Source organism: Alosa alosa, chromosome 20, assembly GCF_017589495.1.
Source record: "Alosa alosa isolate M-15738 ecotype Scorff River chromosome 20, AALO_Geno_1.1, whole genome shotgun sequence".
Classification (NCBI taxonomy): Eukaryota; Metazoa; Chordata; class Actinopteri; order Clupeiformes; family Clupeidae; genus Alosa; species Alosa alosa.
This window is the reverse complement of record NC_063208.1, coordinates 8,350,303-8,372,277: the sequence shown is the minus strand read 5'-3', so window position 1 is coordinate 8,372,277 and position 21,975 is coordinate 8,350,303. Positions and strand designations below refer to the sequence as shown.

General features: G+C 40.8%; 3 protein-coding genes across 3 annotated transcripts in view; 1 reads left to right on the top strand and 2 right to left on the bottom strand.

Moving 5' to 3' along the window:
* Positions 1-4,431: 4,431 nt before the first annotated feature.
* Positions 4,432-9,940, bottom strand: ciarta (circadian associated repressor of transcription a). The gene is made up of 6 exons (XM_048230518.1): positions 9,705-9,940; positions 8,341-8,660; positions 7,854-7,929; positions 7,625-7,703; positions 7,155-7,311; positions 4,432-6,936 (listed from the first exon to the last, which is right to left on the bottom strand). The coding sequence occupies exons 2-6, from the start codon at positions 8,656-8,658 to the stop codon at positions 6,448-6,450; spliced, it is 1,119 nt and encodes a 372-aa protein (XP_048086475.1). The 5' UTR covers positions 8,659-8,660; positions 9,705-9,940; the 3' UTR covers positions 4,432-6,447.
* Positions 9,941-12,997: 3,057 nt separating this feature from the next.
* mrps21 (mitochondrial ribosomal protein S21) lies at positions 12,998-15,048 on the bottom strand. Its single transcript, XM_048229818.1, has 2 exons — positions 14,906-15,048; positions 12,998-13,450 (listed from the first exon to the last, which is right to left on the bottom strand). The coding sequence occupies exons 1-2, from the start codon at positions 14,986-14,988 to the stop codon at positions 13,270-13,272; spliced, it is 264 nt and encodes an 87-aa protein (XP_048085775.1). The 5' UTR covers positions 14,989-15,048; the 3' UTR covers positions 12,998-13,269.
* Positions 15,049-18,408: 3,360 nt separating this feature from the next.
* The window catches only part of crabp2b (cellular retinoic acid binding protein 2, b), a 4,004-nt gene continuing 437 nt past the window's right edge, over positions 18,409-21,975 (top strand). The window contains exons 1-3 of the mRNA XM_048229710.1: positions 18,409-18,714; positions 19,767-19,945; positions 21,561-21,677. Of these exons, the coding sequence (XP_048085667.1) occupies positions 18,633-18,714; positions 19,767-19,945; positions 21,561-21,677 (378 nt within the window). The 5' untranslated portion in view covers positions 18,409-18,632. The remainder of the gene's footprint in view (positions 18,715-19,766; positions 19,946-21,560; positions 21,678-21,975) is intronic.

Below are 21,975 nucleotides of genomic sequence, written 5' to 3'. Positions count from 1 at the left end.
TGCAGTGCAATTTTTCAACAGAATAGGTTGTAATCATAGACTGTATATACAGTCTATGGTTGTAGTCTACCCTGTCATAGCCATACTCAATTCTATTTAGAATAAGTGATAGGCCTACATTGAGACAATGATTGGGACGGGTTTTACAAAAAACAAAAAAGTTAATCCTGTAGGGAGACCTGTCATAACATCCTTCTTCTTGACAAATGCCTCAATCTTTGTTTTCAGTTCGTTTTTTAAAGTTATTGCGCTGTCAATATCTTGTACAACAGGCAGGATAGCGACATCTAAACAGCTCGCTTCTCTAGCGACAGGCTTTTTGTTGTAAACAGAATCAAAGCAAGCTCAGTTGAATGAATGACTAGACACCATTGCTTCTATGGTTGCTTATCCATCCATCATCGAATAAAGCCTGCCCAGACGATTTGATTGGTCCGCAGAGTTCTCAAGTTTAAAGGGGCACCAGGCAAGCCTGAGTGCTTTTTCTCTACAAAGCTCCCCCTAGCGTCTGTACGTATCGATACGTGTGCGAGCCCTCGGTCTTTTACTGTCTATGGGTCTAAAGCTCATTTCCTTTTCTTTGCATCTTCTGTCAAGGGTTTTCGCTGCTTTTTCGCCGACTATGCCATTATACACATGTTTGCAACAATCGCTAGCATTTCGTTAGCCTGCCTCTGTGCTGGGGATGCAGGATGTAAACTGATCCTGCTTCTCGCGATGTCTGAGACTTTGTGAGACTGAAGGTCGTCGGTAGGATACACCAAACTCGCAAGCGGGGTATTCTTCCTACAGACAGTTGGGGCGGGCGAGAGAGTCTTCATTCGCCCTGTAATGAGTCATTTAACCATATACCGACTTACGAAGATGATTAATTAACACGAAAACGTTGCCTGGTGTCCCTTTAATAGAAATGTCTCAATGGAACCATTCCAGACCGAAATTTCCCGATCTCAGATTTTGTGGGCGGGTTTAAATGCGAGCTGGCTTCCAGGCTAGGCGTAATCTACTTTTGATTTCACTTGTTCAACTTCAGATGTCAGTATGATGATGGGTAATACTAGTACAATTTGTGTCAGATTGGTCAAAAGATTATTGTAGCCTAATAAAAACAACCTCACCAAGTCGCCGGATAACACAGAATACGCATTACCTGGGACACTGAAAGGGGAACTATGCAGTTTAATTTACCTTAACTTCACAGCTTCGGAGTCATTGGAATGGTTATATGAGTTTTTCTAGGGCAAATGGTGGCCGTCTCTCTTCCCCCTAGCGCCTGTGAGCAGAAGAACCATCCTTCCAACTTTGGGCCGGTGGGCCGCCGGACTCAGAGACAGAAAGTCTCGCAGCCTTCCGATATAACAAATTGCTTTACTGCACTACACACATTCACACCAGGTGTTGGCTAGAACTACAGTAGGTAGCGATGGAGTTTCTCAGACATTTATCATGGCAGAGCCAGCGAAAAGAAGCAGAAAGCGAGTAGGCCTAAACCGTTCTCGGAGGAACAGGGAAAGAGAAAACGTCAGACTGACCGATTGAAGAGTGTCGTAAAATATATACTCTAAAGCTGTAGGGGGAGCTCTGGAGAAACACCTGCGGGCAAAAATCAAGAAAACAGGGAAGAAATTGCCAAAACTGCATAGTTTCTCTTTAAGTGGCAATGACTTCATGTAATGTAAATTTGTGCAAGTGCGGTGTGTTTGTGAGTGTGTGTGTGAATATGTGTGCCTATGTGTACTGTAGGCTATGTGTATGTACGTGTATGTAGGTGTGTGTGCATATATGTGTGTGCATATATATATCTGTGTGCGCGTGCGTGCGTGTGGGTATACGTGTGTGATTCCACACAAATGTATGTGTGAGTGAAAGTCAGAAGGTGGCTGCAATACTGCCAAACAGGAAGTGAGGTCATATCTATAACACTTTCATGTTTCAAAGCTAAACTTAGTACATGGACTGGTGAATTCATTGCAAGGACGCACATACAATTTGGTGCCCTTTGATCTCTAGGGGGCACTGCATTCAGCAAACATGCCTTTTGGCTGGATGTTGTGTTAAAGCAGCAGTTGGCAAGATTTTTTGATCATATTCACGTAAACCAACACTATACTCCGGCAGAACAACATAAATTAGCCGGTTTTAGAAAAAAACCTGCACTTCAACCTCCATCTACAGCAGTGTTTCCCAAACTTTTTTTCTGGGGACCCACTTTTTAAAAATGACAGACCATCACGACCCATTTCACTTCAAATCTACCCTGCAACCACCAATATATTTTTAGGCCACAGGTTCTCCAACTTTTCTATGCCTCACCCAACCATACATTGCTATAGGATCTAGATAGATACTGCTTTGAACACGGTTGTGTTGCATTTTGAGCACCATCAGCGGGAAAAGTTGGAAATGACTACTGAAAAGATGCGCATCTGAGAGTGTGGAGAAATTCTTGCATGTTGCGCATTCGTCAGCATAGTAAGCTGTTCCTGTATTTCTAAAAAAAAATGTTGTAGGCTACATTGCATTGCAGACAAATGGGTCCATAACACTGTGGATGTCAATTCTGATGTAAACAGCAAATAACTCAAGTCGTTATATTGTATTGTTGTATTATATTGAATTTCCCCTAGGGATCAATAAAGTATATCTATCTATCTATATTATATTGTATAGTCGTTATATCAGAATAAGAGGCTTTTGCGTAATAGCCGGAAGAATGCACCTTTACTTTGGAGTTAGCGAGGTAGAAAACTAGAGAAATAGTGTTTAAAATTTCCATTTAAATTGTAGCCTAATATAATGCACTGCTGTGCATTTTAAATCAGAAATAAGAATGTGAGGAGGTTGCTATTAACTTTAAAGACTTCATCTAAAATTGGAACTATCTACATGCAAATTGAATGTCCTTATGTCCGGTCTATGGATGTCTGCTTCAGTTGATAGCATGGTCACTAGATTTTAATCGGTAAAGTTGAGGAGCTGATATCTGTTAATGTTCGTGCAAATAGGCGGATTCATGTCCCTTGCAGTTTGCAACTGCGAGGTACATGGCAGGCGCCCCACAGAACGGTTTCATTTTGAGAGGTAGATATCCATTCTCTGACTCCCCCTCTGCGATGCGTTCGTCCTCCAGTTTCATGCGCCAGTTTCATGAGCTTTTAGGATGAAACCGTGACTGTGGTAGTTAACAAACTACATCCTAATAAAAAACTGTTAGCTTTCCCGGTATCAAATGACAAATGGTATCAGTTAGGCCTATAACACAACATAAATTGTGCTGGCGACCCAAATTAAATCTCCTGCGACCCACCCGTGGGTCGCGACCCAGACTTTGGGAAACACTGATCTACAGCCTGTTATTTGTTTTGCAAAAATCCACAGCTCCAGGTTCTTCTGGTCCAATCAGAGCAGGGCTGTGTGAGATCTGACTGTCAATCACAGTATGGTGCGCACTGACGAGCACAAACTCAATTAGAGGGTGCTCAGTGGTAGTGGGGGAGGGGCATGAGATTTGTAAAAATTAAAAATTTTGGCTAAGTCCCCTCAATCTGTCAGACTTGCCAACTGCAGCTTTAATGCATGTAGCCTAACTTTTGACTCGTATGCCCAGTTTTCAAATGAGGTACTGCTGGAATCCTTGGATCCTCCTGTCTGTTGCCAGTGGTGAAATTGAGCCAGTACATTCATTTCTATGAAAAAAAAAAACATTTAAAAAAAAACATTTAGTCCTGTCAATATTTCAAGATGGCTGCCATCTTGAATTTTAAAGTGGCCAATCACTGTGGCCAATATTTTTTTAAAGTATGCCCCCTAGAGAACATCTGTGCCAAATTTAGTTTTTTATTATCTTCCTAGCTATTAAGCCACACAAAATTGGCAATAAATAAATTGCTGTTACTATCAAATACAGTTTAAAACAGTTTTTCTTTGTTTTCCTACAGGTTGTCCTGACTATGTCTTTTTCAAGCCTATCAGCAACATGTTGCATTGCGCAGCCTTAAGCCACATAAAATTGCCAATATGTTGCCACAGTAATCATATATCTAGTTTAAAGTTGAATGTAAAATGGCTTTTTCAATAAATGTATTAGGTCTGCTGTGTGTGTGTTATCATAATGTGTGTGGGGATGGGAGCGGGTTGGTGAATGAATAATTGTCCTTTAACGTTAGTGAAAGTCGATTAAGAAAATTCCTCTAAGTTTGCAACCATAGTTCAGACCTTGTGTTCCTCTAAATTTATATAAATAAAGGTTTTTTTTCAGTCATAATTTGTCTGCAACTTATTCTGTTAAAGAAAACCGTGAACTGAAAATTGTTCATCCCACCAAATCATGAGTTGAGTGTATTGTTGCATCCCTATTTATGAAGTCAATCCCTTGTAACATGATGATGAATGCACACTTGTAGTATTGTAAAAACTCTGCTGAGATTTGAGTAACACATTCATGTTTTATTTATCAAAATGCTGTGACTGGTTAATCATTTTTCAACAACCATTGCAAAATATCCCAGAAGAGAACAAAATATGAAAATATATGGTGCTAGGGTAAATAAGAAGAGCATAGCACTGACAATTCAATGCCGGGTTGCAATCAAGTCTTGGAGTAACAAAACCGATGTAAAGCTGATAGCGGCAGATTCCTACTGGGGTTTCCCACGTTCACTGCAAACACAATTACTTTCTCATGCACTCCTTCTACAACTCCTAAGTGTCAGACTGAGATTTCAGTTGTATTTAGAATTTGCACCCCGCTGTTTCCAGTCATTTCATATATACATTGATGACACCGACACACAGCACAGAATAGGACAAATTAACAAAGACAGTTACTGAATGTCTGAGATCAGATCTGACAAATGTGTGCAAATTTATAAACACCTGGACCATCTCTGAGGTTGTGTATAGGTCATATCCCCCTATCTTTTTCTCCTATCTTGCAGGACAAAGTTGTCAGTCAATCTGTACTGTGTGTTTATGCCTGATAAAGAGATCCCAGTCATGTTTGGAGTCAATGTGCACACTCATACAGAACATGCACTCTTACTGTGTGCATGGGGGACTGTACCAAATAAACCCATATAATTTTTTTTATTACAGATGTAATGATGACCAATGGAAAATATAAACAAAAAAAAAAAAATCTACTGTCCATCACAAATAAAGAACAGAAGTAACTATAGAATTATAAAAATATTTTCAGAAATTATCTGAAAAAAAAAAAAAAAACGAAATACAAGGGACATAAAAGAACATTTCGTATTTTTCTTTCAAAAAAAAAAATGGCCACATATTTTGAACGCCTTTCGAAACTCATGTGCAAGTAGCGTTTGGCAATGACACTTCATTCTCTTTTCCTTAATTAAAAAAAAAAAAGAACACAACACAGGAAAAAGAAAAATATCACAATGCGCAGACAGCATGTGCAACTCGTCAAAATACAAAATAAATACACATCAAGTTGTCAAGAGTCTCATTGGATGTTCCCGTAGCATCCCTGGGGTTTTAGGGATGACCTTAAGGCTGCTAATAATCCAGTTTCTTCAAGTAATGACCCCTTGGAAAAATAAAATGCCCACCACTATATGGTTTAACCACATGTTTATCACAGATAATCACATTTCTTCTTTTGCTCTTTCTAGTCTTAGTGGTTGTTCACGATTCAAGTTGTAAGGGTCAGAGAGCCAACGGCAGTTTTTTTTTTTTTTTTTTTTTAAATTGTCAGACTAGTTGCCAGTTGTTTCTTTTTTTTGATGGACTGACATTTGTGTGACTATGATGTGCTTGTTCTTACAAGATGGTTCACATCACCGTTTAGGCTGTGTTTGATTGTATTGGGAAGTACTTGGTGTATAGTGTTGAATGCTATGAGCCTGCAAACCATCTTATGGTTTAATGAGAAAATGTATCAAGTTTTTATCAAGTCAACTTTTTGGTAGAAGACTGATAAACTCATTTGAACCTTTGTTGAAGATTGCCGATTGTTTCCTTTCTTCAGTAAGTGTTTAGTAAAAAAAGTTACAGTTTCTCTGAGCTCAGTGTGATTCCAGTGGTACACCTCTGATTCAAGTGACGCTTATCAGGTGCAGTAGCTGTAGCCATTCGCACTGGCAGTAGTGCTAGCTTCTGTTTCTGAGAATGCACTGCATAAGCTGTACACTACTTCATTATCACTGAGGCATTTTCTGGCATATCATCTTCAAGTAGAATATATTGGATGAAGTGCCTCTTTGAGCTCCAGGAGAAGAATTCTGAAGGCCATCGGAATTTACCATATGCTTAAAGCAAAAAAAAAAAAACATTGATGAATAAGACATCAAGTAAAATGTTTTCAACATCCATTTCCGACAAAAAAAAAAATTGCTATCCAATGTCTGAAATCCAAATAACCTTCAAATGGCAACATGGTAGCGCACAATCATATCCGAAGACCAATAAACTGGCATCTCATTGCTACGTGTTTGTGGATTTACCAGACAAACTACAATACAAATTGTTTGTAAGGCCGGCCTCCTCTGAATACTGATTACACTCATCAGTGCCTTTACCCTTGGCCCCTCCCACTTCCCCACCCCTAACAGCACCCCATTGGCTACTGCTGCCTGGTGGGAGGGGTTTATCATGGGGAGGCAGGTGTAGCTTTTGGGAAATGGGAGTAGTGGAGGAGATGCAGCTGTCCTGGGTATCAGTGTAGCTCTCCACAGAAGGAGGTGCGATGACCAGAGGAAGCAGACCTCCTCTCTGCTTGGCGTTGTGGGGGGACACTTCAGAGGAGACACTCAGATCAGTGCCATGTTGCAATGTTGTTGACTCTGACTCCTCCCTTGGGGGCGTGTTTTCAGCAGACCCAATGCCCTGTCCACACTGGGGGTTCTCGACCCGTTTGTAGAGTGGAGAGATCGAGCTGGACGAGTCCGAGTCTGACCAACTCCTTTTGCGTTTCTGTGAGCCGAGATAGAGACCACACACATTTCAGTACAACTAACCAAGAACACTCTCATCATTCTGAACAGATGTCAGGCTTCATAGGACTTAAAAGAATGTGTTTATCAGCCATGTAAGGTTCTAAAATTCCATGTTTTACACTATGGACCCAAATATTCTTCAGAACGTCCATTCTAAATCGCACCCATGTGATGTGGGAGACAGGCGCTACTCACTTTGACTGGGATGTGCAGCTGGTCCTGGTGCCAGTGGGGCATATGACGAGGGGTGGTTCTATGGCGGTCAGAGGGCACGCAGTGTTGCAAGCGCACCTGAGGGAACCACATCTTCAGCATCATCTCTATCTGCAGAAGCGAGCGTAGATATTTCTCTCTACATGACAAACAAGAAGACAGGGAGGTTGAGGAAAAAAGGCACGCCAAGAGGAATAGGAAAGAGACTGAACAATTTACTTTACGGGACAATAAAACTTGGTAAAAGTTGTTTAGTGTCACCCATCCAGATACGGAGTGATTACTTTAACATGTATTATAGGGCTACTATCTATTACAATGTATGTTTTGGTTGAATTTACACACATAGCCAAATGGGTCCTTCCCTTTAAAATACTTAAAATCCGACAAAGAATCTTTAGGAGATTCCAAATAAACTGAATATGATTTAACACAGTCTGTAAAATACATACCCCAAATGAGGTTTCTGCAACATTCCCACAATCCTTTGCAGCCTATCCATGGCTACGCTTTGCTGGAACGTGTTGAGACCTGCCAATCAAACAAATCTATAATTGGTAACAGTATGGTGATTAGGTGCTGTCACTAAGCCTCAGACAGCAGCGTACACATACCAGCTCTTGCTCACCACCATTAGCCAAACAGGACCTATTAAGTCATCACCAGAAATGTGGATTATACCTTTGTCAAATCTGCCCGTCTTCAGTCCATTAAGCAGGTGCAGAAGTGGTCTGAGGTATCCTTGGAGCTCGGAACACTGGAAAACAATGACATGACAAGAATGGTTAATAGGCAGTAGTTATGGGGTGGGGAGAAAAGTACACTGTGAAGCCTACCCATGTACACACAGGTACATACACATACATACATACACCCACACACATTATTCTGTACAACTGGATCCTGAACTGCTACCTCATCAAATCAGTTTCCCCCTATTTGCCTTGGACTGCTTCTCTATCTCTGTACTCATTTATTTTTCAAGCTCTCAACTGCTGAAAACTGTTGAGTTTTTAAATGTAAACAACTGACAGAAACGAGAAGCCACTTCCAAATGTAAAAGTACAAAGTACATTTTTTTGTTGTCTTTATGTTGAGGCAAAATCTGTATTGTGTAAAGAAAAAAAAGTTTATTATAAAACTGTATTATTTCATTCCACACTCTCACCTTTCGAGCAAAGGCCAAGTCCCCCTCAGTGGGTGGTGTGGCAGGGGAGGGGGATTGCCCACTGCGGCCTGCCCCACCCAACTGCCCCTCCAGGGTCCCCCGCTGATCCCTTTGGTACCCTACAGGGCGGAGGTGGATAGGCAGGCTGGCAGCCACCAGGGAGAATCGTTCTAGTGAGGCCCGGCCTCCCTCCCCCTCTCCCTCAGAAAAGACGTCACCCTCATCTTCCGTCTGGTCGCTCTCACTGTAGGGGAAACTTGGAGTGGAGGAAAGGGACTCGTGTGAAGACCACTTAGTGGCGCTGCCCAATGACTGCATTACTGGTGGGAGGCAGGGAGACAGAAAAGAAGAGGATAATTAGTGGTTGTGGCTTGTGCAGAGTTGGAGAAAAAAAAAAGAAAAAAAACTGGAAGAGTCCAAATAAGAACAAAACGAAATTCAGAATTAATACATTTCTGACAAAGAGAAACACGGAGAAGGAGATGTGATCAAATGGAAAGGCAAAGATGCACGTGTGTTGAAGAGGTGGCGAGGTGACGTTTCACCGCAAAAACAAAGCAGCCAAGCCGCTCACGTTTGACTCACGCGGTCACATGGAAAAACTACTCGCAGAATAACCAAAGTTATTGACCTTTCCCACCGAAAACCCTCCCCATTCTCTTCTAACAAGCAAATCCATATTTAGAAAATGATAACAGATAAAGTATAATTTTCAAAGCATGGGTAGCAGTGTCGACCTCACGCGCGACAGCACCTTGCCTCAACATATCTCTAAACGTGATTGGTGGACATGGATTCATGCGTATCTAGCGCACGCTCATTTGCTGGAACGAAGACCGCTTGTTTTTGTGTCTTTTTTATTCAATCCAATTTGTCAGACATTCTAGCTTTATTTAAGTTGATAAAAAAAGAACACATATTAATAGCTGTTGGTGAATAGGTTAGCCTATCTGTAGGCATAATTATCTTATATATTTTATCTTATTATCTTATATCAATTAACGAGTTACGTAATTTCAACACCATTATCCACGGTCAGTTTATATGCCCATGTAGTTTATTCTTTACACTCCACAAAGTGTATAATAAACTCTTTGCCTGCGAGTTACGCTTACGCTTCCAAGTAACCAGTAATCAACCAAACTTTAATTCATCTCTCTTTTTCAAAAAATCGGGATGATAACCTAGGGTTGACAGAACAAAGGGAGGCATACTATGCCTGAGCAAAAACATTCACGTGCCAACATTTCAAGGCACGCATGTTGTTAAACACATGCGGAAATTGATTCACTGTGATGCCATTTCACTTCGTTACAAACTCCATCAATACAATACAATACAATACAATACAACACATTCCTTACCTTTGGCCAGGAACAACGTAAACCGTCTGCTTATAGTCCAAACTATTTAGTTGATTGAGTAGTAGCCTAGGTCTTCTATTTAAATTTAATAGACTTCACAGTCCAGTGTTCTTTGAGCTATGTTAAGTTTGTAAATCACTGGTGTCTTGCAGAGAAGTTCACCGGTTTCTGACCATCAGTCTACTAACAGCCTCCTGTTCTTTTTTCTCCTGTCACTGATTCTTCCTACCAGTGAACGTTACTTTACAGCGAGGTAGTCCATGTGCATAGACACACGTGCTAAGCTGCGACCTACACACACTTCGCTGTAATTGGCTGATGTTTGTTGTGGCTGTATTCGATTGGCTTCCTGCGTGACCAGTCAGAGGCGTCTCAAGCTGTGATTGGTCTCTATGTACGACTTTGCGAGCATAGCCTGTGGCACGTGGCGCTCGTGCGGGAAAACAGCAGCGACGGCGGGGTTGGTGAGGAAGTGTACAGACTGACACGTTTAAGAAGAACATGTTGTGTGTTGTTCTCCTGCAAGGCCAACGATGGGGTTGGCCACTGCTATGTGGGACACTAAGAAGTACCGCCATTGGTTAGAACGTTACTCGGTTGGTTAGATCGGGGATACAGTAAGCCTACATAAAAAGATGACAGATTATATAAATGATTGATATTGTGATGTGATTATATCCTGTGAAAATAGGTCTTATCAGAGGTTTTTGTCCAACGCGACTTAGGCTACACGATATCAATAAACATTACACTAACATTAACAAAAACAATCTACTATAGTAAAGTATATATGGCGTAAATAAATGTAATAGAAGAGAAGGGTCATGAATAATAATTCAGTCAATGCAAATATCTCGATTATGTCCACCCAGGACGATACTTTTTATTTTATCTGTTGGTTCCCCGATGGTGGAACGATCTGCCAACCCTTACAAAAAAAGCTGGAAGACAGAGAAAACAAATAACACCAAACCATATCTGCAGTCTGTTAGATTGAGGGTTTCTATGTATGCGCTGTAAACGGTGTGCTCTTCGCGAGAGTGGGTTTGTAGGCTACTATTAGCCTGAGTGCGTGCATGCATGGGGGGGGGGGGCATTCCGATTTTGTGCCCAGGCCCGTGTTCATGATAATCTGTCCATGCTTTGAAGACACAACTCTAGAATACCTTCTCTCCTAGCGCTTATGACAACCTCACAAACCTAATACGCACTTACCACTCTTCCCCCCTCCCTCCCCTTTCTTCCTTCTCTACTCTTCTACAACTTCTCCTCTGACAAGTACTTAATACACTCCTATCCTCTAGTACTAGTCTATTGACAGATGCAGTGGTAATTTCTAGCTATAGTCTCCTGCACTGTAGTTTAAACGTTATTCTAATGCTGTAGCTATATACCTCTGTAAAGTTGAAATGTTCCAATGCTTATGGTAATAGCTTAAATGTTATTATATTGCTGTAGTTGTAGTAAATGTTATGCTTAAATATTCCATTGCTGTTAGTCGCTTTGGATAAACATGTCCACCATGAATAAATGTAAAAAAATGTCCTAAATTGTCCTAAATGTAAAAGCTGTCTTAAGATGCAAGAATGTTTCGGGTTTCAGAGTTGTGTTGTTTATATATTGGAATTGGAAAAATACAACTAGTGAGTGACCTGAGTGAGTCTCTGACTGTTTTTTGACTGAATTTTGACTACCTAGACAGCAACCTCATGTTAAAGGAGAATTCCAGCAATTTCTCACATCTCCGTTTCTCAAGGTCGCCGAGTACTAGCGGTATGGGAAAAAAAACCCTGAAAACAATAGGTTCTACCTATCTTAAGTTGCTGTAGCCAACAGCTAGAGCTGCCAGGCAGATACAGTGCTACACTCTGAGGGCATGTTTCTGATCCCCCATGTTCATGCCCTAGAGTGTAGCACTGTAGCTGCCTGGCAACTCTAGTGGTTGGCTGCAGCAACTGGTGCTAGGTAGGTAACCAAATGCTTTAATTTTTTGTACCGACAGTACTCGTTGACCTTGAAAAACAGAGATCTATGTAAAAAATCGCCAGAATTCTCCTTTAAGCATGAATTGCAATTCAGGTCATTCCTCACAGCAGAGGTGCCTCTGGTCTCTGTCTGTGGGATCAAGCTTAACCCTGTTCCCATCAGACCCCTGTTGGGATGCATTGATGCGTTTCCTGGTCAACCATTCTGACTTCCTCTCACACCACTGGTTCCTGCTTCACACGGTCACCGCACCAACATAGCCATCCACTGAAATATAGGTCATATGCCCCCCCCAGTGATATCTTCAGACAAGGGGGAGCAGGATGCTAAGCGATCAATATGCCTCAGTCCACACGAGGTCCCTATTCCGACAGTCAGTGTACCTGACCACAGGAAATACGCCCCATCCGAGAAGATTGGAATAGGTGTGCTCAATTAACCTTTCACGGACCTATTGCATTTCACTGCCCCTGACTCAGACCAAATGGGCCTAGCAGGGGGGTAGTTTCTCCTACTGACCTGATAGCGAGACATACTGTCCTGCATGCATTCAGATCGCCACAGTAATTTAGTTCAAAGGTTTTCCCTCGTTCTGGGATAAATGCAACAACGATACAGTTATACAGTTCAAAGTACTCTGTGGAGTATGGCACATTTTCACACCCTCTAGCTGTAGGTTATTCATTATAGATATCGAAAAATACATTTACTTGAATGACATATTGCAAGAAAACAGGAATATTTAAAACAGGCCCTGACCCTATAAAAACCATCAAAACTATTTGTTTTTGTTTACAGGTAGGGCATTCCCATTCAATGGGTCATTCCGTGACAAATCAGAAAAATTCCAGGAAAATGGTCGCTGCACCGATTTTGCTCAAAAATTGCCTACTTAATATTTAGGTCCCAAAACTAAGTCTAACTAAATAACAAAATTAACTTGTGTATAATTTTGACTCGCTCAAAAATACCTTATCTCAGAGGCCACGTTTGGGCATTAATATTGGAAATGTTTACATTTTCACTGCGTCTTCCGGCCTGTACCACTTAACTACATGGTGCATATTAGGAGTGACTAGTGGAAACAACAGAGGCTTATTTACCTGCCCTTCACAAGACCACTCGTTCATACCACTCATTAGTTTACCATCTTTATGTGGTAAGATGGAACAGTTAGCCAAATGACTATGTGGTCTGAGGTGTGATGAAAATGACAAGCATACCACCAAGCATGCCATATTCAGCTAATTATCCAAACCACACTGAAAGTGATATGACTACCACAATCACAAATAGGAACACAGTACAACTTTTGATAAGTATTTAATTGATGAGTATTATTTTTATTTGAGCATTTGTGTGTTACTTTGTGTATTAAAGTTTGAGATAGCGATTGGTCTCCTTCTCAACATAAGAAGGACGCTGTTTGCGCGTCACTACATAGCAAAGCCACAAATTCATCCAAACAAACACAGTCTTGAAAGGACATCCGAAGAAGCCATATGGGAAGTTGCGGTTTACCAGCACAAGTCCTTCGCCTTCAGTAAAAAAAAAAGACGACCATCAGTCCTCTCCCTTCTCAACAGCCAAGCCAGGGGTCTGGACGGTTGGCCTTAGATAGAAAGGAGATTCTTCGGGCCATCTCTGCATGGTATATCCTCCTGCAGTTCTCGTAGTTTTCCCGTTGTCGCTGGCGACAAGGCTTCTCGTAGTACCTCTTCCGCTTCACTGTCTCCAGAATGCCATCCACAGACAACACCCTGAAAAAGAAAGAAGATGTAACAATGTCGGAGAGAAAGAAATAAAACCTTAAAGAAGTAAGAACTGTAAGAACTTCTGTTCCATCCTATATCAAACTTTTGCGGCTGGACAAAAACAAACAGTATACTATGATGTAAGATCACAGACTGCTGTTTGTAAAAATAAACAATATTTTTTCTGTAGAAATTGGCCACCACTTCTACAAGATCAAAGCGCTACATATCATGAAAGAAAATATGGCGAAAATAAATTGAAACACTTTCACACATGCATGCCTTGATTTAATGTACTTTTGTCTTATGTGATGAAACACCAATTACCAAAGAGAACACTAAAATATATTAACTGATCTACTGATCCAAGTATGAGAATGAAAATATACAAATTGTTTAAAAATGTCTCTCTAAACTGGGCCACTCCTCAATGGTGAGGATGTCTAACACATGAGGAGCACAGCACTTCTGATTGGTGGGTGTGTGACTTTATCTCACACAGGGAGGACAACGTGAATAGATCATAAATAAAAGAAGTTGGAAAAATGGTTAAAATTGCAGTTTTGATTAAAGATTGATTAATGTCAGCCCTATCACCTACCTAACAACACAGTTGGTATTCAAAAGTACTTGAACTTATGGTCAAAAGTTTGGAATCACTCAGAAATGTTCTTGTTTTTCGAGGGAAAAGTCTCATTAAATTACACCAAATAAATGAGAAGTACAATGTATTTGCCATTATTGTTGTAAATGACCATTGTAACAGGACATGGATAGATTTTAATGCAATATCTGGGTCTACACAAGCGTACAGGGGTCTATTATCAGCAATTATCCATCCTGTGTTCCAATGGCACATTGTGTTAGCGTCTTTAAATGAGTTGAATAACCGCAGCATCAACAATTGTGCGATCAAAATGGCCACAAACTCTTATGAACTCGTCAATCTATTTTCTGAGGGATGAAGGCTATTCATGAGAGAAATTAGGCTACCAGGAAGTTCAAGATCTCATAGAAGGTTTGGTACTGCTGCCTTCACAGAAGAGCGATAAAGTTGTTCTGGTCAACCAGAATAGACAGGGGAGAGGGAGGCAACTCAGCAAGAAGTCAAATACATTAGAAAGTCTAATTTAAGAAACAGACAGCTCGCAGGTCCTCAATTGGCAACTTCATTAAATAGTAATGATTGCCTTGATTGCCTAGCCTTTCTACTGTAACAACGACACATACTTAAACTATTTAATGCGTATCCTCCAGATGTTAGTTTGGTAAGCATCATGTAACATTACATTGCAATAATTTGGCATGACCAGAGAATGACATTGAATTAGCTAGCATAACGTTAGCAAGCTAAATGAGTCATCTCTGACGTTAGCATTAGCTGCTACATGATAGAGATTACGATTGGTATATCAACACCAGAAACGTATTCAAAAGGTACACAAAATCTATAACATTTACCGATTTAAAGCTTTGTATGCAGCGTCAACGTTTCCATCCTGAACCATTACAGTTCGAGCAACAAAGCGAAGATGTCTAGCCATATTGGCCTGTGTCCTTCCACATCTCCTCCGGGTGGTAACATGGACGCAAGAGACACAATTGTTCCGCGAAGGTGGTGTTCGAAACACTGGGTGGCGCTAAAGATAAAGTAACGGAAACGGAGCCCGTAGGCCTATACGGATTTTTCTCAAAATATGACAATAGAGACCTAGAAATAAGTGGTCTGAAACATCTATTTGAAAATTATCATTTCAGTTTCATCATACTTAGGCCTACCCCAACATAATGTGTAGACAACATTATGAGAAATGTTTTAGATGGCCTTTTTTTTTTTTTTTTTTTTTTTTTTTTTAGCCTTTTTGCTTATTCATTTGGAGGAGGCGTTCAAGTCATCTTACTTTAAATCATGAGGACAAAAGACAAAAGACAAAGGAAAGGAAATACAAGGCTTTTCCATCAGAATCATGTTTGTATGCAATATGAGGAGCAGTGGAAGAAAAGTGAAAGAGAAGAATTTCTCTGTCTAATTCATGGACAAATACCTTTATATAGGATTCTCTGGCCTGGACTGTGAGAAAAAAATGGTCTAGATAAGAAAATGCTTGATAAATGAAAGGAGACCCTCTCACACTGTCTGCTCAGTTTCATGTAGTTTTGTAAAATGAGAAGCCTCCTTGGAAAGACCCAGGTCATCATCATGCCACATTCCTGAATTGGTCTTTATTTTTTCCTCTTTCTCTTTCCCCTTGTTTTTCTTTCCTTAGCGATTTAAATTGTGATTCTTTGTGGAAGATGAAGGAGGTCAGACCTCAACCATTTCAGCTCATTATTTTGATCGCATTCTAATTCTGAGTAACTTCACTGACCTGGCTGAACTCTGCCATCCAGCCAAGAAGCCAAGAATGAAAAAATGTGCCTGTGAGTGTGTGTGTGTGTGTGTGTGTGTGTGTGTGTGTTTCCATGCCACATTTCCAGGGGTATCACTTCCCATCCAGACATGTTGAAAGGTCTCTGGTGGGTATGTGTGTGTGTGTGTGGGGGACTGACTCAGGAGCACAGACAGAATGAAAAAAAAGGAAAAGGTAATTACCCCTGAGCTTTTCAGAATGAGAAGGTCTGCAGTGTCATTTTTCACCCCTGTCCTCTGTCCCTCTTCCACTAAACCACTTCTTCGCACCATTACCTTTGATCCTCTGCCCTCTCACTCACTGACCACCGTCACCTTTTTCACCCTCTCTGCCTGCCTTTTGAAAAGATGGCCCTTTTATGGTCAGTCATTCAATTGCAAACATTTCACTTTTTTTCTGCTCCATCACTCTGCTTCCTCACCTCAGGAATGCGCCAGCCCCCTCAGAGAGAGAAAGGACTGGCCAGAGAAGCATGAATGTGAAAGGGGCTGGAAGGTATAGAGGTGTGGACTGAGCACCTTTAAAACACAACGATTCTGTTTCACGCAAGCTAGTGGTTTTGTCGCAAAGGAAGGCAGGCAAATCAGGCAAAGTTGTTTAAAAAAACAAAGAGATGTTTATAAAAGTCTGTTTGTAAGCGTGTCTTTATAAATTTACTCATCCACATAGTCACATGGTATGAAAAGGAACACAACATTCAGATATTTATGGCATTTTGTGTTCTGCCAGATTTGTAATCACTGCATGTCATCATGGGTATTTAAGCTGTTTTACCTGATCTCAAATTCTTTCTTGTTGCCACATTATGGAAACATGTCAAAAAGGCCTTTTACATTTTTACAAGACTCTCTCTCTCTGTGTTTGTAGTTGCTGTGTGTGTGTGTGTACATGTGTGAGTCGTGTAATTGCAAGAAAGAGAGAAGAAAATGAAGGAAGAGAGAGAGAAAGGGAGAAAGAGAGAAAGGGGTGGAGAACTTGAGATACGGACTCTATGGTAGATAAAGTTTCGAACAATGGAGATCTGTTTAGTACACATAAACACAGACATGCATCAACATGTTATCACTGTAATACAGACATTGTTAGAATGAAAGAAAGGACGCTTTCAGTATATTTCACTTTTAACTTTTCCATAAAATGTCAATTTTATGTACCTCTTCTATTTATGAGTTCAGCATTTTATTTAAACTTTTGATAGTTTTACCCAGAAAACAAGATTAAAACCCAGACAACCAAGCCCATTTGTTCTGTATTTGCATGTGTTGTTCTTTTATGATGGGAAATGGCCACAAATAAATTAAATGAAAGAAACATGAGAACACTAAAAGCTTTAAGAATTTGATTGTTTTACCCCATGAAACAGTTCAGAGTTTAGTTGAGGGAGCATGCTGACAATTTTCAACTCATAAGTTAATGGTTTGTTTCAAAATGACCAAACTGACTCCAGTCTTCCGAAACAGTGATGATGCAGACAGTTGTGTTGTTTCCTTGAAAAGAAGCAATTCTCAAAGTCTTTCACTAGTTCCCGAGAAGAAAGCAATTAGACTCTTAATGGTTTCAGCATGTCTTCACAAAGTTGACTGTCAGGAAAAACAAGATGTGAAATGTCAGAGAACAGTTTTTTTACAGACACCAGGGCATTACCACAGATCTAAATAAATAAATATACAGTATATATATACTGTACGTTTTTTTATTTATTAATTTTACTCTTTAGGGACCATGCATTTTTTTTTACATAAATGTTGCCATTTTATGCATTATACCAGAGTGAGCCTTAGGCTAATTTACATCTGCTGATCACCTGATGATCATGTTGTCATATATTATTTAAGGCACATTTGTACAAAATATTATGTGCAAACCTGAGCAAATTCAGTCACAGTAGAATGGCCTTGGAGAGTGGTGACAAAGAAAATACACCTGAAAATACATAATGGTGATGTCAGCATCATGGGATATCTGAACGGACAAAAGTACAGTGGCATCTTAAGGAAAACTTTGACCAGGCCATTGCTCATGACACCAGACTGGACCAAAGGTTCACCTTCCAAGAACTGACCCATTGGCGCACACAAACAATGCAGTTGCCTAACTGCAGCACCCTGACTTGAACCCTACTGAACATCTGTGGAGAGTTTGGAGATGGCTGTCCACCAACAGTCCACATGCGACCTGACAGAGTTAGAGAAGCTCTGCAGAGCTAAATGGCAGAACATGTGTGCAAAGCTCAACATACCCAAGAAAACTCATCAATCATCATTCACAATGATTATTTGATGTGATATCTCAGTTTTCTTTATTTAGTCGGCCTATTTTTAAAGAGTTTAGATAGCTGCATGCTGCATGCTTTGCAGCATAATAATGAAATCGAATCTCGCAAAGATTTTTTAAAAACATGTTTTATTTGGGGATGAGAGGGGGAGGGGAAGGGAGTGGACCATTTTGTAGCGCATCTCATGAGTCATGTAAATTGCGATGGGCGTGCTATTAAAGGGGCTAATTGGCTGTCGCGCTGCCCGGCGCCTGAAACCCATGGTCACACGTTAGGACCAATAGGAACAAGTTGTTCGAACTGAGCTAAAGAGCAGAGGGTTGGAGGATTCAGGCGTAACGGTGCGCGTCCCAGCCACAAAAGGAGGACGCTGCTACAACGGCGCTACAGAGAACCATTTATTATAGCCTGCAATTGACTATATATTTAAATACATTTGTCAAATTTGTCAAATTATTTATCAAGTAGCCTATCTGTTGTTAATTGCACACTACCTGCAAGCATGGAAAGTAAAATCGCTGACTTCTCTGGAACATGGAAAATGAAAAGCTCCGAAAACTTCGAGGACCTCTTAAAAGCTCTAGGTAAGTGAGATGTTCTGACAAATAACTATCTTTTATTTACTAATCTCTTGGTATCACATTCGCGGCATATCATTGGCATGTGCACGCATATATGATATTGTCGCATAGATTATTTGGATACAGATTAGTGACAGACTTTAAATTCGTGGGATGACTGGGAATCACTCCTATTCACGGGGCATTAGGCTATTTCAATTATATCACCGTCTTAAACAAATACGTATCCAATAGCCATGTCGAAATATAGAATCTCACTAATTAAAACAAATTGCCTATGTAGCCATAACAAGAGGTTTGATTTGCAGTTGCCCCGAATGCGCATGTTTGTGTGCGTCTGCTGTTGCTTTTGGGTGTGATGAGTTCGAACTGCAAATAGCCCACAAAAAAAAAATTGAAAAAAGTTAAAGGTTAGTCCAAAGGAAACGTTCTCTCAATCAGTGTTGACGGTATAGTAGTAATAAGGTATGACTAAACGTGTTAAACCTATTTTTCAAGCTTCTTCTTAATTCAGAAAAGGCTGTGATTCATTTGAGAGTGCAGGTCGCCGGCCGGCCAGGGGCACCAGCTAATGACTAATGGGTTCGGAAAAGGGGTCTTAATGAAGACCTCATGAGATTGAGATTATGTTCCCCTGTAATGGAGCCTCCATGCCCTCGGTGCTTAGGCTACACTGGCCCCAATGAAATCGCTGCAAGGGGCGCGCTGTTTGCTCTGGAGAAGGCTGTGTTGAAACCCTGGTGGCGGCCGGCATTCATTCTGTAGACCGTTGGGTTGGGGGCTGGTATTTGTTTGTCTTTGGAGAAATCTCCCCCAATCACCTTAGAGGAAGGTGTTTGGGATATCAGTTTCCAAATTACCTTAGTCCATTCTGCAAGCCACATTCCACTGTAATCACTAGAGGGCCCTCCTTATTAAAGTCAGCAAACCACAAGCATTCTTTCAGTGAGGTCAAGGAGGCCCACACACAATGACATCCATCCATCTTTGGTTACAGAACATACAGTGTACCAAAAGTATGCATAATTTGCCTCTGTGTGTGTGTGTATTCGCAGGAGTAAACGTGTTCCTTCGAAAAATCGCTGTGGCGGCGGCATCTCGCCCAGCAGTGGAGATCTCACAGCAGGGCGAGACTTTGTCCATTCAGACATCTACCAGTGTCCGCACCACCCACATCTCCTTCACTGTGGGACAGTCCTTCAACGAGACCACCGTGGATGGACGACCATGCACGGTATCAGCCTCTCTGAATTGGTCAATCAGTGTTGTCATGCGTTTGTGTAGAACAGTGGCCTCCAACATTTTCCATCTAAGAGCTCCCAATGTTTTAGTCTAGTAGTATTTACACACCCAAAACAGCTGAATAAGCTTCGTATGCGTTTTAAGGCTCCTTTCAACTCCTTTACCATCTCTGTTTCCTTGAACCTTTTAGAGCACTACAGGTGGGGGGTACTGGTAGTTCCTAAGCTACCTGTTAGAGACTCCTGGCGTAGAACCATATGAATGAGTGTGTCTCAATGTAGTTTTTGTCGCTACTTGTGGATATCTATACCATTAGGGGATAGCAGAGCTCCAAACAGTTTGTAAATAAGTGATTAAGATCACTTTTCTATTTTCCTTTCTTATCCATTGCTCTAGAACAGTAGTTCTTAACTGGTCTGGCTTTGGGACCCAAAATTTCCCATGTTCATCAAGTCGCGACCCATATATTTTTTAGCACAACAGATATGGCAAGCTACATGCTAAGACATGCAAAGTGCCTGTAGTCTTATTTGTTTGGAACATGCTGATGTTTGGCATTACATTTGTGAAGTCTTGTGAACTCCTGATGCCTCCTTTCAAAGGCTACTCAACAGGTTTGTCTCTGACAGGGGTGTGTGGTTTTCATGTGAAATTTTAGTTTTGATGGTTTCATGCTCTCATGTGCCAGCAATTCCACTTACCACTTACTCTGAGTTAAAGTACCCAGGTTTAGCACTAAACCACGTATTTGGAATACCCCCCTGGACTATGAAACATAACAAACTGTTCCAGCCAATCACAGACAAGATGCGCATTTAGGAGACTTTCAGTTGCACGGGAGGGAAGGGGAGGAAAGGGTGCATTATGTTTTGTTTGAACGTCAACAGAAGTGACGTTACAAACATAGCTTAGAGCACCTTTAAAGGAGAAGTCAGTGATCATACGTGATTTCAAGCCCATTGCATTTTTGTCACAGCAATCATCTTCTCACGACTGCTATAGCTAGGCAGCCCAGGCTCCGAAAGCTGGAAACAAACAAAGTGGGGGCAGCCTGCAGCAAAAACAAAAACCCTGGGTGGAGTTGGTTATACTCAAGGGAGCGGTGAGCTACCCTTCTGGTGTGTTTTGTTTGGTCCTATTGGTTAAAATATAATGTACGTTGTTTTGGACAAAAGCGTCTGCTAATAAATTTAAATATGATCAAAATAAATGTGACTTCCTGTGCAATCACTGATCATACCTTTAAGGTTTTGTAATCATGGTCTCATTAATCATCTTTCAAGCTGTTTTCAAATGGAACCAAATTCTCATAAGGGTGAAAGGAAGGATGAAGCTAATTGAGCTCCAATCATAACTGCTGTGTTGAATAGTGATGAGATTGTTTTTATTGCAGGATTTGTGACAGTTAAACCACAGAATTAATCAAAATGAATTTTCTATAAACACAAGTGGAAAACATGTGGCTATTTCCATGTCTTCCTGTTCAGTTAGTTGTCATCTAAACAGCCATTAATCAATCTCACTCTTTTTTTAACCATGTGTGTTAACACTTTAGTTTCTTTTCTTTTTTGCTCGCTCTCTCCATTGCTTGGCTGTCTTTTGTTCAGAGCCTCCCGCGCTGGGAGACTGACAGCAAGATCGTCTGTGAGCAGACTCTCCAGAAGGGTGATGGACCCAAGACGGGCTGGACACGAGAACTGACCAATGATGGAGAATTAATCCTGGTGAGACCGCTTAAACCTGCCAATCATTTCCAACTGACAATCAGACGATGGATGTTCAGTATTGTGAAAAGAATCCAGTGAAGACTTTAACATGACAGTCATGTTAAAGTCTTCACTGGATTCTTTTCACAATACTGAACATCCATCGTCTGATTGTCAGTTGGATAAGATTATGTTAACATTGACTGACTGTGGAGAGTGAATAGGTCAACAGTATATTTGGAGAGTACAGGAAGTGTGTCATTGACAGGGAACTTTATTTAACAATTTCACAGATTTCCCTCTTCTTTTTCTGTGT